At 40.3% G+C, this 18,038-nt stretch overlaps 1 protein-coding gene across 3 annotated transcripts in view; it reads left to right on the top strand.

Moving 5' to 3' along the window:
- Positions 1–18,038, top strand: part of UBE3C (ubiquitin protein ligase E3C) — a 118,799-nt gene that overhangs the window by 45,796 nt on the left and 54,965 nt on the right. For all 3 annotated transcript variants that reach the window (XM_059932938.1, XM_059932937.1, XM_059932939.1), the window contains exons 11-13: positions 6,024–6,110; positions 11,022–11,179; positions 11,335–11,567. In XM_059932938.1, coding sequence (XP_059788921.1) covers positions 6,024–6,110; positions 11,022–11,179; positions 11,335–11,567 — 478 coding nt within the window. The remainder of the gene's footprint in view (positions 1–6,023; positions 6,111–11,021; positions 11,180–11,334; positions 11,568–18,038) is intronic.

Genomic DNA, 18,038 nt, shown 5'->3' with positions numbered 1-18,038 from the left:
AAGAAATTCATAGAAGCGATTACTCACACGTCTGGTTCTGCTGGGGAGGTTGAGGGAGGAGGAGAGGGTGGACTTGAACCCTGTACTTTTTAATGTGGTTTGAGCTTTGGATTATGGGAATTAGTTTAATTTTTAAAAATTAAGTAATGTACTGCCATCTCCTTTTATGAAAGACAATTTGTAAATCTTACCATTGAACTTGGAAATCTGAATACATTTTTGGATTTAAAATTCATATTCACTAATTTTAAATATGAATAAATATTAACTGGTTGTATTTGGGAGGGGAGAAAAAAGCAGGCACTACCCCAGTATCTAGAGAACTAAGCCTAGAAAGTGGGATATTTAAGTAGACAGTTGAGGACAGCCTGTCGGCAGGCACTCAGCTTTACCCCTGGCTGGCTCAGAATCAGGCTTAGCGGGCAGGGGTCTGGTGTTGTGTGGGGCAGATCCGCACTGTTGGGAAGTGTCGTCCACGCTGGACGAGGGCCTCGCTCGCTGCTCGCTGCCGCTCCTTCTCCCTGGGGGCCGTCTGCTGCCCGCCAGTGACCCTGAGCCGCGTCTGCCCCTCCTCCTCCTCGTCCCTCTTCTTGAAGCCGTTTTGCTTAAGACACGGGATTCTCGTGAATTTCCCTTTCGTCTCAGGCTTCTCCTTCTCAGTGCTTTCTGTGGGTTCTTCTTTGTCTCTGTTACAGTGTTTCCTAGACCTTAGACTTCTCTTCCTGTTCAGTTCCTTAGTTCCTTTCTGCTCAGTGGGTTCTCTGGGTGATCGCGTCCACACAGGCGGCTTCACCTGCTTTCCGGAGCTCCAGACTCCCATTCAGCCCCTTATTAGCAGGGGCCGTCCTCACGCTCCTTTCCTGCTGCCTGAGATTGAACTCAGCATCTTTCCCCTGAACCTGGGGGTCACGCTGGGGCTGCAGTGTCCTGTAGGGCCGCCACTAGTGAAATGTGGCCACTTCACTTTGAATTAATTAAAATTACATAAAAGTACAAACCCAGTTCCTCGGTCACACCAGCCACATTTCAAGTGCTCAGTAGTCATGTGTGGCCCGTGGCTGCCACATTGGATAGCACAGTGTGGACCAGTTCCACCATCACAGAAAGTTCTGGTGGACAGCGTTGCCTGAGAGTTTGGGCTCTCTCCATAGTTCCCTGTCTGCATTGTCACCATGGTATGTGAGTGCTGCGTACTTCGTGTTGTGTTGCCAGACTGAATTGTCAGAAGTATAACCCACATTATTTCATTCCCTTGCCTGCACGTCTAGCGGTGAATCCCTTCGGCTCAGGGCAGCGCTCGCATCTCCTTGCCTAGTGCTGTGCAGTGCCCTCTCCTAATCCAGTGTTTGGTTCCCCTCTGACTCCGTTTCTAGCCGTACAGTTAGGGCTTTTTGCCCCAGCCACGCTTCATTACTTTCACTTTCTTGCTATTCTTTATGCCTCCAAGGTATTTCATGCCTCTCTCCTTTTGCCTGTGCTGGTGTCTGTCCAAAACGCCTCTGCCCTCCTTCTTGTCTTTTCTTGGCTGAGTTGTCTCTTAGAGTCATGCAAAGGTTATCATCTTTCAGAAGCCCTCCTGAGTTTATATCCTGAGATTTCACCTGTGATTACAGCTTCTAGTGAAATTTTCATTTTATGGTAGGTACTCCCTTAAAAGTTGATTTTCAGGAGTTTGGGTTTATACTTAAGGTGGGTGGACGAGCATATTCTTTGGGGCTTGGCTCTTCTGTTTCATTAACATCTACAGACTTTGAAACAGAACTTTAAAGGTAGAGTTTTAAGGCTCAGAAAGGTTGGTGTTACAATTTTCCTCTAGTTCTCTTGTTCATACCTCATGAGCCATCAGAATCAGTTTTATTGTATCAGGTGCTTGATTTTTCTACCAAAAATTAATAGAATGAGCCAGCTTAATTGTGTCTTGTGTTATTAATCATTGTGATTTGGACAGTTGTGTGCCCTGGGAGCGTATAGCTGTTTCCTCATCTGTTTTCTAAGCACTATTAAGTAAATGTGATAATGGATACCCCCTTTCTTCTTGATTTGTAAGTTCATATCTTTAATAATTTGAGATAGAATGATTGTGCAAATGACTTCAGTGAAGAAAAATGCAAATTTGTGTTACATGGGTATTCCAGGAGTACTATATACTGTTCATGTTTTTAAAAACAAATTTTTATAGTATTTTAGAAAAAATACTGAGAATGTACCTACAGAGAGAAACAATTATTATTATTTTTGCCTATGATTTCATGCTTGCTTTTATTATCAGTGATATTTTTGGTATAAACAATAGATTTAAGCAGCTATTGATTATTGTTATAATTTGCATTCTTACGAAGGTCAGATAAAATTTGTGAGCTTTTTGACATTTCAACACAATGATTTTATTATTGCCTATCTTGAAATCATATATAGATTATAAATGAATTGGCAACAGTTATTGTTAGAGGCATCAAACTAATAAAGTAGGCCTGCTTTAGTCAAATTTAGGAATATGATTTGTAGTGAGTTTTGAAACTTCTAAGAATTTTCTAAACATTTGAGGATGACAAGTCACAGGAAATACAAGTGAACTTGGAGAAAGCATACACAAAGGCTATTTAAAAGTTATTTAAAGTTTTCCTGAAAGAAATAAAAGGGAAGGGAATATCAAGGAAGGCATCTAAGGTAATGAATGCTGCTTTCTCCCATTTTAATTTAAACTAATATGAGGGAAGGCACATTTTTTCAATCGGTTCATCTTATAGAAAATTAATTACCAGGGGAAAGGGAACTGTCTGTTTACCCTGGTCATGGTTTCAGCACTGGGATGTTAGTTTAACACAGCTGTATGTCTGAAGCTTATCTTCCGCTCTTAGTTCCTAGTTTGTGAAGAAAATATGTTTTAGGTTGCTTCAAGCTGAAATACGTCTTAAAATTTTTATTATCAGTAAGGCAATTTGGAGCTTATTTTTAGTCTTGCATTATTCACAGGTGAAATTTATATGTGTATTTTAATATTGCTTTTGCCAAAAAAGTGATACTTTTAGCAGGAAAACACAAAGTATCACATTTGCACTTGTGTGCTGCAAGAGCAGAATGGTCTTTGGGTGAGTGACTTGTCATATTTCTCTTACCTGTGACACCTTTACATACAGAGGAAGTCTCTGAGAATGCCTTGCTGTCATGACCTTTACTGCTTGTGTGTGAGCGGGAGTCTTCCATTGTGTTCTCTTTAATAACTTGAATAGTCCTTTACTAATTAACTCATAGGGTTGTCTCAGCTAAATAAAGCTTAATGGGTAATTTTTAATATATCCCAGTATATGTAAAGAATACTTCACTTCCTTACCTTTTAGCAGTAAAGTCCCAAATAACCTTTATTAATTTATAAAAAAGGTTTAATAATTTGTTTTATTATTGCCTATTGAGTGATTAATTTAGGAACTGTAGTTGTTTCAAAATTAACTTGAAAACAATTAACTTGAAATATAACTTTTGAAATGTGTAGCCATTAAAGTGATGTTTCAGAAATATGTATATGTATTCATGTGGAAAGATGTTAGTTACAATTGTAGGTGAAAAACTGTGTTGTAAGAGAATGTATTGGGAGAACCCATTTTTGTTTACATCTGTCCACCGTGTCTGGATGATTTATTCTGAGGTATTAACTGATTATTTTTGGGAAGATGGGATGAAATGTTGCTAAAGATCTTTTCCCTTGTGGTGTTGTTGTTAAGAAAAAAGAGCAAAGGAAACACCTACTTACGGTACGTTGTTCCTCAGACCTTTGGGGTGCCAAGTGTTAGTATTTATATTTAACACGAATTTAAGAAATCGTGTCAGTAAAATTATACTAGATGGTACACTTTTAAAAGACCTTAATTTCTTGATGAAAGAGAAAGAAGGCAAGCAGATATTACCTTCTAGAATTCCTTCATGTTGAAAGTTCATGTTTTTTATAGCTTTGTTTTTATTCTGTTTTCCATGGTTTATTTAATTGATCTCCTATGATTTATTGTGTTCTTACCATTTTTTGTTATAACAATAATTTTTGTTTTAATTTCTCAACCTAATGAATTAATATAGTGTTGTTACCATTTATTAAGTATGTACTTGTGACAAACATAACTCACTTTTGTAGAATCATCATATTTTTAAGCTGGAAAAGACCTTAGAATTGATGTAGCACAGTCCCCTTGTTTTCTGATGAAAACAGGTTGCTTTTGGTCTACGTGACACTTGAAGAGTGGTTGGGCTAAATGATCTAATAGATTCTTTCTAGCCTAAGATTCATGATTCTAGGTAAATTTCACATATTCTTTTATGCTTCCACTATTTTTTAAATGATTGTGCTTTTAATGCCATTTGAACGTCTCATAATGCACCACACTAAAATTGGATTGGATTTTTAAAAACCCATAATCCCTGTTGTAGACTCAGAAGTTGCTAATGCTGAAGAATCTATCTGGTGTTTTTGATTGAATGCAGGAAAATAAGCAATTAAATTTGAGACTTTTATATTGAAGAGTGACTTATTTATCTAAACCCTATTCCTTTCTCTTCCACTATGGGCATTTAAATTAATACACTTTTTTGCAAAATTTAGTCTATTAAAATATTTTTGTATTATACTCAGTACAGTTTACAGTAACTGTGGTAATTAACTCCATAGAGAATTGTGGATACACACTGCATAGTGCTTTTATTTAGTCAGATCGTCCAGTTACTGTTAATGGCCATTTCTCAGGAAAGGACCTGGGGGTGGTCTCAGGAGACCCCAGGGCTGGTGGTCGCACTGTTGAGGAGATAGAGGAGCTCTCTTCTAGTTCCTCAGGAGCCTGGGGGCTGCTACTTGCTCCGTCATAAGCTGACTTGACAACTTTGGGGGTCAGACACCGTCTCAAAGGTCTTTCCCCTGAAAATCCAGTGATTCAGTGTTAATTTCAGCATCCCATAAAAAGTAGATAGGACTAGATGATATATGGGTATTAAAAATACGGAATTCTGTCCTCAGAATACTTTCATCTTCAAGTTTTCATTCCGGGATCATTCCTTGTGCCTTCTCTAACACGATAGGGAAAGCTTTCGTGCTCTTCAGTTCTGCTTGCTACCCAGCTTTGTCTTTGCTCTTCTACCTTCTTGTTCTTCTGAGATGGTTCTAAAGTAAGATCACATCCCTCTCTTAAAACCGCATTTTCCTACCATCCTAAACCTTTTTTACTGTGATTTAGTCTCATAAGTTTGAAATTTGATTTTTGACTCCTGCCCTTCTAAAATTATACTAGATAGTACCCTCTTTTAAAAAGAGTGTAAAAATGTTTTATGCAGGTTTTTTCTCCTGATTATAACTTTGTGACTAAAAATTACATCCTATTACAAAAATGCAGTATACTAAGTAAAGCTAATTTAAAGTTAAACTTGGTTACCCACAAAGTTCCTTAGCCTTTTTAATCAAATTGATATTATACAGGAGGGGTTTTTAAAGCCTTTAAAATATATTTTTAGATTTAAATTAGTTTTGAGATGTTAGTTAACATTAAAAAACACATTTTTATGTGTTTGTTTTAAAGGGGGGATGTTAAAATCAGTTAGATATTAAAATATTTTTTAAATTATTAAATATAAATATAAAGATTATTAAAATATTTTTAAATTTTTAATGTGTATTGGTAGTAATAATATTAACAATACATAATATTGTGATGTAGTAATATGTTATGATACGTACTCAGAGGGGCAGCAAACTCAACTTGTGCTTTAAAACGGCCCGCCCGGTTCTCTTTGGGGTTGGTCTCATAGGCACAGCTCAGGGCCAGCTTAGCTCTGTAACAGTAGACAGTGGCTCTCACAGTTGGGGTGCAAGGACTAGTTCTCATTTGTACTCCTTAAGCAGCCTGCTGTAGGAAGGAAGTGATTTGTGGTGTTAATACAGACATTTTCTAAATTGTACATTATTTTCAGTTTATAGCTTTTTTCTTTTTGAAGAAGTATATTGAATGAATATTTGCTAACTCTTTCTTATTTCCCCTGTTCCTTTTTAGGCTTCTCTACAGTTTAGCCTTCAATGCCAGGTTTCTGAGACACCTTTGGTTTCTCATATCTTCTATGACAACACGGATGATCACAGGGTATGTGTTATACAGACTTAGAAATTGAGCTTAAGGACATGGAAAGTGGCGATCTAATAAAAAGCACTGTAAGAAGGTACTTTTAAGTACTACTTATACTTAGCTTATTTCATATTAGAAGAAAAATTCTAGATGGTCTCAATTTCACAAAGTGAAAAAATTAATGCCTAACTTTACAGTTGTTTATCTGTGTATATTATTAAGAGTATGGCTTTATCTGAGAGTAGTAAATTTGTTTTAAAAATCCTAGTCAGGACTTCCCTGATGGCCTAGTGGTTAAGACTCCTCTGCAGGTGGTATGGGTTCAATCCCTGGTTGGGAACTAAGATCCCGTGTGCCGTGTGGCACAGCCAAAAAAAAAAAAAAAACTAGTCATGTTTTGAAAATCAGAAACTTGAAATTTCTTTGCTTCGTATGTCTTTTCTCTGCTTTTGATAGTGAAAATATAGATTAGAAGCAAATTTACCACCATTACAAACATTAAAACATATAAAGTATTGTAGAAATTGGTTTCTAAACCTTTTTGTTGAAATAATTTGATTTTTTATGTGAATCATGTAACTTGAAAGCTAGAATCTTTAATGTACATATTTATTGAATGCATAATACGTAGAGAATTTAATATTCAAAAATCCTTCACGGTAAATGGACGGAGGCCATTACCATGATGAATTTCTCCTCTGTCTGGGGTCTGAGCCAATCCTTCTGTACTGTAGTGTGAAAAGAAGTGTGTAACTCAGTTCACTGGAGACTCAGCTTCTAAAGTGTACTTGCACGCCGTGGCGATCACAGCCAGCACTGTATTGCCTGCAGCCGCGGGCCAGCCTGTCCTGGGAAGCAAAGCACTTCTTCGTTTTAGGGCAAGCCTTTGGAAAGAAGAGGGTTTCCGTTTTTTTAATATATATATATATATATATATATATATATATATATATATATATATATACATAAAAAATATTATATTATTTATTTATTTTTGGCCGCGTTGGGTCTTTGTTGCTGTGCGCGGGCTTTCTCTAGTTGTGGCGAGCGGGGGCTACTCTTCGTTGCGGTGTGCGGGCTTCTCATTGTGGTGGCTTCTCTTGTTGCAGAGCACGGGCTCTAGGCACGCAGGGCTTCAGTAGTTGCGGCACGTGGGCTTCAGTAGTTGTGGCTCGTGGGCTCTAGAGCGCAGGCTCAGTAGTTGTGGCGCACGGGCTTAGTTGCTCTGCGGCATGTGGGATCTTCCCGGACCAGGGCTCGAACCCATGTCCCCTGCATCGGCAGGTGGATTCTTAACCACTGCGCCAGCAGGGAGGGAAGTCCTCCTTTCCTTTTTCAAACAAATTTTATACTCTTTTGAGACAAGAAATAGCCTTCCTGGTGGGTGAGTTTGGGCTGTCCAGCATTTCACTGTGCATCCACCTGCAGTCTCCCTTGGTCTGTGACACGGTACACGTGTGGCGCTCTTTGGGTCTCAGGCTTGTCACTGTGGTGTGTGGAGGACGAGATGGTCCCGTTTCAGCGCCTTCGGGTGAGTCCCAGCCAGCCCTGTGCCAAAGGAGCCCAGGTCCAGTCCTCTTCTCACTGCTAGAGGAAGGGCAGGGTACTCGTAGCGTAACTTTGAGTTACTTACATGTTTTTTTTCATGTAATTTTAATGCATCTTACATGACTGAAGGGAGTTTTGAATGACAGCACTGGAGCTGATGAAACTCAGAAGGGTGGAGCCATGTATCTCATATCAACAGTGTGCAGCAGCAGGAGAGATGTGAGAGAGATAGCCGAAGGTCTAGAAAATATCTTTTATATCCTGTTATTTTCAAATTAAAATGTAAGGTTTCTAGTTGTGTGTGTGTGTGTGTGTGTGTATTTCAAACACTTATGACTATGCCCGCCTTGGCATTCACGAATGACAGGTTTGTTTAGGGCAGAAAAAGATTGGGGATCATTGGAACCGGAAGTTATCATTGATCTCCAAGTGTCTCAGCTTAGCAACAGAGGTCCTGCCCTGGCTCTGCCTGATGGTTGCCTGTTTGTTTATGGCATTTGTCTCCTGGTGAGGAGAGGAGTCATGGCGTGTGAAAGAAAAATGAGATAGTATTGATTATATTAAATGATTAATATTATAAGTTAGTAAAGTTATACAAATTTTTAAAAACTCATTATTTCTTAAAAGCTCATTTGAGAATGAATTTCTTTGTAATTTAATTTATTAAAATAAAGTCCCTCAAGAAACTTACAGTGTATTAACACATTCCTAATGTGTATCTCATCCTGTTTATTATTGGAATAAAGTTAAGATGAGATGCCTGATTTTCCTGAAAATTGCTTTAAGTGTAACTTGAAAACATCAATGGTTTCGTGGCGGGACTTACACAGCCGGGACTTCTGAGCTTCAGCAAGCGTAGGGCTCATTAGAGGAGCGTGTCAGAGTGCAGACTTCTTTGCCCCAGCCCTGAGGCTTGGGTTCGGGGCCTGGGTTAGAAGCCCGGATCTGTGGCCTCACGGGCTCCTCGGTGACCGGGCTGCAGGTGAAGCTGGAGGGGCGTGTGGGCAGCTGGTTTCTGTTTTCTGATGGGCCTCTCTTTACCAGAGCCTAACCGGAGGGTGTTTTGCCCTGTCACGGGCCTGTGTGGTGAGGCTGGTGTGGTTCGTTTATTGTCTTTAACTCAGTAGGGCCTGTTTTGAGTATATCCTGCCCATTTCTTTTCACATTGACTCCAGTGGTTAGTAGTACTTACAGTAGCCCTCTTAAAGCTTTTCAAGGCAAGAATGCATTCACTAGAAGCTTCTAGAGACGACGAGAAGCTCTTTCACTTAAGGGGGAGGGGGGCAGTTGCCCGGCCCCCTGTGGAAACCCCTGTTCTGAGGGTGTGTACAGAGGTGAGGGTTTGTCTGAGGTCTCATCTGTGCTCCTAATCCAGCCAACTCTCCGAGTCACGAATCAGTGTCTTTCCTTTCATTACGGTAAATTACGGACTTCTTATTTGCACATAAGTCTTTGACCTGTTTTGAGAGGAGTATCTGAGTCAGTGTTGATGGCGGAAAGAGCAGCCAGCAGAGAATCAGGAGACGTGTTTCATTTCAGTCCCAGCTGGATGAGGCCCCAGGCGCGCAGCTGACCCTTCCTGCCCGTGACGCTTCCTCTCATTCACATGAACACGGTTAATTCCTTTTGCCTACCTCACAGGGCGTTAAAGAGAACAAATAAACTAATGGTGAATAATTGCCCTCATCTTTCTTTAGGGAAGCAGTGTAAGAGTTTCATGCGTCCTGGCATACATGTGCATAACTGACACCGATGCTGAATTTAGACCCAAGGATTATTGACGGGTCACAGCTGAAAGCGGCTTTATCGCCCTCTTAGATTCAGGAAATACTTTCTCCGCGTTGCAACTGCTTAACTCGACCTGTGCCATGTCCCCCTAAATAGTGTTTGTCAACATTATCCATTGTTTTTGTACTTCTGCAGTTAGTGACAAGGGAACTAAAAGATACAAACTACTAGTTTTACCAGTATCAGCAAAACAAATGACCGTACCCTTTTGTTCTCCTGTGTGGATGGCACAGGGCTAGGCTTGGTGGGGGTGACCTGAGGGGGAAGGGGGCTGCTGTCCTCTTGGGACTTGGCCGCTGCTGTGCGGTGCCCCAGGCACACAGCCTTTTTCTGTCGTCCCCAGGTTGGCGAGGAGGGAAGACAGCGTGCCTGTCCCTTTGTGTCTGCCCTCACTGCACTTTTATTTTGCACGGATGGCTTTCACTCAGCGTGGTGCTCTGTGCTGAGCGCTGGGGCCACGCGGGGCGCTGGCCCGCGTGTGCCGCTCCTCGGCGGGAGCCGAGCCCAGGCTGCACAGCCGGGCCCTGCGCTCCAGACCCGGTGGTGGCCTGCTGTCCCCTGGACTGTGCCCCGTGGACACCCTAGAGCTCCAGGTGGCTCATCCGAGCTGACCAGAGCCCCCAGCGAGGACAGCGCCTCAGCCAGGCCTCAGCTCCTGCTCTGCTCGCCCATGTGACTTGGGGCAGCGGTGGGCCGGCCCCTGGGGAATTTGCAGTCCTGACTCCTGGTCACATGTCGCCTCCTAGATAACTGTGGTTTGGGGGAAATTGATGTTCGAGGTGCAGGTGCGGACGGAGGAAGATGAGAGATTGATCTTGCCCACAAGGTCTGCGAACCCAGGACCGCCGGACACACTGGAGCGGCGGCGGGGCTTTATCGTTGGGGAGGAGCTCACGGGGAGCCTCTGGGAGCTGAGTTTAAGCCGCATTTAACCAGGAGGGAGAAGGAGACGGTTTAACCAGGAGGGAGAAGGAGACGGTTTAACCAGGAGGGAGAAGGAGACGTGATAGCTCGCAGCTCTTGGGAGGGGAAAGAGACCGGGCGGTCTCGGGACTCCTCGTAAAAGTGGGAGCAGTAACCAGTGACGGTAACGGGGCTGGTAGGTGGAAACAAGGCCCAGCATCTAAAGGGGAGACAGCCTGAAGGTTCTAATTTGGGCTCAACATTTCACTGTTTTGAATGTTCCTAAATGTAAGTGGCTGGATAAATTTTTCATGAGACCAGACCCATCTGCCTTTGTAGAGGCGAAAGGGGGTGGTTTTCAACATAAAAGTAAAGTGTGTGTCTTTAAGAGTGGCGTTACTTACTCTCTGTTCTTCTAGTGAACCTTGGGACCACTGGCTCACTCTCAAATTACTAAGTTTATCCAGTTGAAGATAGTAGCAGGAGCATTAATAAAGAGTGGTGGCTTGGTGTCCTATAATTTATGTTATAGGTTAACCTATATTATTAGAATGACTTTGCCTCCCCTGGAAGTAGTTTAATTGCTAATGTGAACGTTATTTTCCCTGATTATATTTGTCTGATGTCATGTTTTAATTTGTTCCCAAACTAAATCATTGTGGTTTTTTTTCTCCTTTTTCCCGATTCTAGGTCTATGGTACCATTGCTTCAGGTGATATCAAGGGGTTCTCCTATGTCTTTTGAAGATTCTAGTAGAATCATCCCACTCTTTTACCTTTTCAGCTCCTTGTTTAGTCATTCACTGATTTCCATACATGATAATGAATTCTTCGGTGATCCCATAGAAGGTAAGAATTTTGAGGAATTGGTTTGTTGCTGGCCTCATGGCCTGTCCATTTTCATAGGTGATAGAAAAGTTTTAAGCCTTTTAAGTCTTTCAGTGTGTGTTAAGAAATGAAAAAAAAAAACCAAATATGATAGAAACTTGGATTATGTGTTTCAGTTGTAGGTCAGAGACAATCATCAATGATGCCTTTTACTTTAGAAGAGCTGATAATGCTGTCTCGATGCCTTCGAGATGCGTGCTTAGGGATCATCAAGTTGGCTTATCCAGAAACAAAACCAGAAGTTCGAGAAGAATATATTATAGCATTTCAAAGTATTGGAGTTACTACTAATTCTGAAATGCAGCAGTGTATACAGATGGAACAGAAACGATGGATTCAGTTATTTAAGGTAATGAGTATATGAACATTTTTGTTTACTGAGGTTTAAATAATGTACAGATTTTTTTTGAATTGACTCATTTTAGAAGAATAGAAATACAGGTTTGTTTCAGGCATAATTGTTAGTTTGAAAAACTTTTAAGAAAAGTCATTTTCATTTTACATTTGCCTCCTTTTAAAGCCTTGTTTCTACATTGTTACATGTGTCTTTTATAAATTGCCCCAAGTACTTCCAATGACAAGGTGATGTATAGTTGAAATTTTTTTAATGTTTTCAGTTTTATTTTTCACTAAAAAATCTCTTACAGATTTTATGTATTTAATCTTCTAAGAAATTGAGTAACAAAGGTAGAATAAGATCATTAACTTAATGCAAGTTGTATATAAATTATTTTAAAATATCTTCATTTTTAACCATGCAGAAAGAGAAGTTATGAGTTACCATGGCTGGAATGTTGGCAGGAAACCACCACCACTGAGAACAGAACTACTGGGGTAGAAAAAAAGAAAAGAAAAAGGGTGCTTGACTTCCCATGAAATTTCTGCAGCAAACACATCTAGTCAGCTAAAATCGCTCATTAAAGGAGTAAGAGCAGAAGAAATGCATTTTCCAAATTGAATGCTAGATTTACAGTCCGTTTAATACTGGCGACCTCCCGCACGCTAATGTTCAGTTCGAGTCATCAGCTGTCCCTTTAGGTCTTTTATCACTGCTTTTGTCAAGCTATCTATTTAATTGAAAGAAGTTAATTGAATGAAAATGATCAACTAAGCTTGTATTAATATTGCTAATGGAACTTTCTTCTTGGCCATGTTTGGAGAAAGATGTCAAGCTAGACTTTAGGAAAGGCCCATTAATGCTTGCACTTAACCTGATGGGCTAATTAAGGACTGCTTATTCATCCTACGAGCACACGATAGGCTCTGTCCAGCCCATTCTGCCCGATTTTACAACACATTTCACTTACGAGCACGAGCATTAGTAGCAGTGAGAGTAACTGATAATGTTTTGATTGCACTGAATACAGTGCTAATGCATCATTGAATTTATAATTTGTGCAGATTGATGTAATATATGTTTGCACAATTTATTTCAATTACCTATCTCTATATTTCTAAGTAAACTTTTAGGGTCACTTGTTGAGCCCTTTAATATATCTTTGCTTAAAGACTGACACTTTTGTATCTTTTCTAAGTTAAAAATAAGCTATATCGCCCATTTAAAACTTGTAATTCTTATGGAAGCTTTTCCTGGATATGGGTATTAATGGTAGCATGTATGTTTTTCTTTTAAGTATTTAATTAAACTCGGGGATCTTTGTTAGTAAAACTTTTCATTATGTATGTTATCAGGTTTTGTGTACAGTATCAGATAATTTCATTATTTTATAGCATCTATACAGAATTTCATAATTTTCATATGACAGACTTATCTTTAGGACCCAGAAGCGTCTGAATTTAATAATGCTGTATAAGGTGCTTTTTCCCTGGTCCTATTTTATTTTGCTTAACCATTAAATGAAAATTTTGCAGTGAATTTTTTCTTATGCCTCAAAATGACTCATTACTACTTTATTAAGGATTGAGGGTTTTTTTTTTTTTTTAAGAATTAGGGTAGGGCTTCCCTGGTGGCGCAGTGGTTGAGAGTCTGCCTGCTAATGCAGGGGACACGGGTTCGAGCCCTGGTCTGGGAAGATCCCACATGCCGCGGGGCAGCTGGGCCCCTGAGCCACAGCTACTGAGCCTGCGCGTCTGGAACCTGTGCTCCGCAACAAGAGAGGCCGCGATAGTGAGAGGCCCGCGCACCGCGATGAAGAGTGGCCCCCGCTTGCCGCAGCTAGAGAAAGCCCTCGCACAGAAACGAAGACCTAACACAGCCAAAAATAAATAAATAAATAAATAAAATTAAAAAAAAAAAAAGAATTAGGGTAAAAGTTCACCTTTTTTGGAACAGGATTGTTTTAGGTTTGAAATTGAGTTGTTATAAAGATCTTCTGAGTTTAGAACAGACTTGTTTGAAGACAAGTTTCTGAATGAGATTCCTGTTCTTTGAAAAAGATTTTTTTATTTTGTACTGCCTGCTATTGAGCTGAGCCCAGAAAACAAAACAAAACAAAATCAAGGCAAGTCTTTGAAAGGATTCAGCTGCTATTAGTTTTTCTTTTAAGAAAAAATTATCCTTAATATGAAATAATAAGAATTTAACCCTCAGTGATTGCTGTGTTTCAGACAATATTCTAAGGGCTTTACATATATTAGTTCATATAAAGCAATAATTCTGTGAGGAGGATACTATAATTATCCCCATTTTGCAGATGAGGTCACATAGCTAGTAGATGATGGAGGCAGCGTGTGACCTCAGCTGCTCCTCTCCATTGTCCCTCTGAAAAGTATGAAAATAAACGTTTAGCATTTTCTGTATATTTCAGTGTCAGATTTTAGCTGAAGAATTCAAGGTAGAATCAACCAAAGGAAGTAGTAGCATTTTGCCAATGACTTCCTGCCTTCTGTTGATTTTGACAGAGTTGCACATGATGAGACCTGACTCCTTCAACCACCAACCATTTTCATTTTTCAGCCTCCTGATGGTCCTCTCAGACTAATTTCTGAGAGAGGCTCTGGGGGCTGGTCACAGAACATAGACTTTTAAGTGGATGGAGTCATCTTTCTTTGTCACTGTAAGAATTGAGGTCAGTTTCCAAGCCCTGCATTGACACTGCTAAAACAGTTTATGCATTTATCAAATTTATAAACTCCTCTTGAAGTGTAATTTACAGCTATAATCGCTTTAGCCCTGTGAGGTGATGGGAGCTCCTGTTTGATTTGCCTTTGTGTGCAGCTGCCAAACTGAACTGGAGCCGCCTGAAAGGAGGGACCGGGAGGGAGGCCTTGCGCCTGCCTTACCTGCGTGCACCAGACAGACAGACAGGGCTGCAGTACGAGGGAGTTTCACTTTCCTGGTGGTTGGTTTGCATTTTTCAGTTTCGAAAAGACTCTTTAAAAAAGTTAACCATGAAAGCCACAGCAATGCCTCGTTGTAACGGAAACGTGCCGCTATTAACCGTCAGTGTCGGCCAGTGAGGCGAACCCAGGCTCCCTTCGAGGTGGCAGAGCTGCCCCGTGTCCTTCTCTATGTTTGACTTCAAGAAATAATTTTGTAGTGTTTTAAACATGCTGCAGAATACTTTGACTTTTAAAATAAACCAACTTTAACAAATAGTCACTGTTGACAGCAGGAATCCTTACGCTTAGTGACTTCTGTAGGCTAGGGTGTCGTTGTTGTCAGTTATTTAAGCACCCGCGGTGTTGATCCCAGGACATTGGCTCCGCCCTGTGCTGGGGAGTCAGAAGTGAGGTGGACGGAGTCCCTGTTCTTTGAGTGTCACTACATAACGAAAAAGAGAGACTTTCAGCGGACGATGTTGCGCTGGAACAAAGCTAAGAGCACGCGGGATGGAAAAAAGAACTGCTCAAGTCATTCTGAACTTTGGATTACACTAGGAAAATCGTCATTCTGGCCTTTCATGAGATGATGATCTTAAGAGCTGGTACTTCACTGGTTTTTCTTGTATTTCATTAAAAAAAAAAAATCATTTATTTATTTATTTATTTTTGGCTGCGTTGGGTCTTCATTGCTGCGCACGGGCTTTCTCTGGTTGCGGCGAGCGGGGGCTACCCTTCGTTGCGGGGCACAGGCTTCTCATTGTGGTGGCTTCTCTTGTTGCGGAGCATGGGCTCTAGGCATGCGGGCTTCAGTAGTTGTGGCACGCGGGCTTAGTCTCTCCGTGGCATATGGGATCTTCCCCGACCAGGGCTCGAACCCGTGTCCTTTGCATTGGCAGGTGGATTCTTAACCACTGCGCCACCAGGGAAGCCCTGTATTTCATTTTTACATATTCTTCATTATGAAATCAAAATGTAAAAAATTCTTTATTGTATATTTATCACATCACACATTTACCACACTTAGGTACCCATAAATTATGTGCTGTGTCCTATGCTTTGTTTTGAAGTTTTAAGATAATTACCTAAGATGTTCGAATTTACATACCAGATTTAAGATAAAAAGATTATTACAGTCGCCTTTCAAGATTTGGACTATATGTATTTTTTTGTTGCAATAATAAAGCTAAATATCAGTGATCTCCATTGAGAAATATCATAGTTGAACATCCGTTGCTTTAAGTCATCATCAGATATATTATTATTTATATATATACATTTATTCTATGATGTAATGTATGTAATGCTTAAGATTATTTCCCTAAGTTCATGAGTCAAGATTTTCTTGTGATCATCATAGCCAGTGAAGTCTCATACATACAGTAATCTTGTGGAACAGCGCGTGTTAACTCAAAACCTTTAACGTGGACCGTCGTCAGGTGTGATGTTTATGAGTCATCTGTGTGTTTCTAATCAGTCACCTGCTTGGTCCTTTTAACATTGGGGTTAAGGGAAACCTGCGTGTAGGTGTCACCTGTTCTGTTTTTTGTTGTTTTTTTTTTTTTTTGTCTGCGCGGCTTGTGGGATCTTAGTTCCCCGACCAGGGATTGAACCCTGGCCCTCAGCAGTGAAAGCGCAGAGTCTCAATCCCTGGACTACCAGGGAATTCCCTGGTATCACCTGTTTTTTATTTCAGTGGCGAATAATCAAACACGCATAACAGTTTTGTGCATTTCTGAGTATTTGCTTCAGTAATTTTGTTAGTTTTTGAGTATTAAAGTTTAGATCCAGCACGGAAGAAGATGACATGGGAGACAAGAGTTAAACGTATCATGTAAAATATACTGCTACTATATTTATAACTGTTAAAGTCTGCCAAAACTGTATTGAGTGAGGTACGTGTAGTTATCCCAGTGTCTGCTTGTTTGCTGTTTTATTTCATATTTCTTAACACACTGGTTCTCAAGTCTCACTGTGTTTCACGATCTCCTAGGGATCAGTTAACAATTATTGACGGGCTCACCTCAGGTGAACTAAGTTCCAGTTGCTGTTGGTGGTGCCCGTTGGGGTGTTTGTCAGCAGGAGGTTCTGAAATGCAGCTGGGTTGACCCACAGGCCTGACTGTGCGGTGAATTCCCTTCGGGCAGATATTAGTAACCTCTGATCTCAGTTTGCAGACTTGCACCCCACGACTGAAGTTAATCCTGCCAGGCTCTCGGTGCTGGTCCTGTCTTCTGTCGTAGGCATATCTGTGCGAGGAGATTTGGTAAAATTAACTGAAAGAGAAACTGTCTTTTGATCTCAACACTGGGCGTCTGTATTGATCCAGTGTAAAATCGTTACTTCAGTTTTCCTTACCTGTGACACTCTTTCGTCAGTTTACGTGGTTTTTTAATAGTTACCTATGTAAACTTTGCTTTTTCAGTACTAAATATTTCTAGCAGTTTGTGATACTGAAAATGAATGCAGAGAAAGGGAATGTGTTTAAAGGTGTTCTGAAATCACAGAATGGATCCAGTTAAAATTTTCATGGTTACTTAAAATTTGTATTTTTCTCTAAAACTTAGAAGAAAAATAGTTAAAGGAGAAGAATGTTTTTTAGGGGATCTGACATTTCTAAAATATTTGGGGAATTGGTCCAGGGCTCATATTGCCAGATTTAACACATGAAAATATGTGTCACCCAGTTAAATTTGGATTTCAGATAAACAACAAATGCATTTTACATACAAGTATGTCCTGTGCAATATTTTGGACACATTTATACTTTTTAAAAATCAATATTTGAGACATATACTTCGAATAAAGCAATATTTGGGTCATATTTATACTAAAAAATTCATTTGACGTTTATCTGGAATTCAACTTTGTCTAGGTGTCCTGTATTTTCTCTGGCAGTCCTATTTAGGGCTCGTCTTCAAGTTTTCTTTCCTGTCAGCTTTAGTTTGTTAAGATATGCTTTTTCCCCAGTGCCAGTCTGTTGACATCCCTTCCTTGCCGTATCTCAGGCCCACATCACTTTGTACCTTCTGCTTTCCTCCTTTCTCCCCCGACCCCCCGTGCCTCCCTTCCCACCTCTCTCTTTCTCTCCTATATTTTTGAAAGAGGATCAGTGATACTAGGATAGGACATTTTATGTTACTTCTTTTTCATATTTAGAATATGGAGATATGAAAGGGAATGCCATATATTGAAACTTTATAATGTTTAATTTCACAGTAATTTAAAAGAGGAATGTAAATTACGGCATTAATTACTTCTTAGATAGTTTGATAATGTTTGTGACCTATAGAAAAGAAGTGTCCTCATCAGCATAGATTGGATGGTGGTGAGTACCAGGAGGTGGATGACGGCTCGCTCCTCGGGGTCAGGCAGCTGTGAACTTGAGCGTGTGCCGTGGGGATGGTGCAAGAGTCTGGGGTGTTGTGTGAGAGCCATAAGTTAATGGGTGCAATTAAATAAACACACGTAAGTGTTTGTCAGAAAGCACGTCTTTTGTCAACAGTTGTGGTGTGTTGGGGGTAAATTTCAGCACAAT

Source organism: Balaenoptera ricei, chromosome 9 (genome assembly GCF_028023285.1).
Source record: "Balaenoptera ricei isolate mBalRic1 chromosome 9, mBalRic1.hap2, whole genome shotgun sequence".
Taxonomy (NCBI): domain Eukaryota; kingdom Metazoa; phylum Chordata; class Mammalia; order Artiodactyla; family Balaenopteridae; genus Balaenoptera; species Balaenoptera ricei.
The sequence above is the reverse complement of the archived record's forward strand: the minus strand, read 5'-3'. Positions and strand labels throughout refer to the sequence as shown.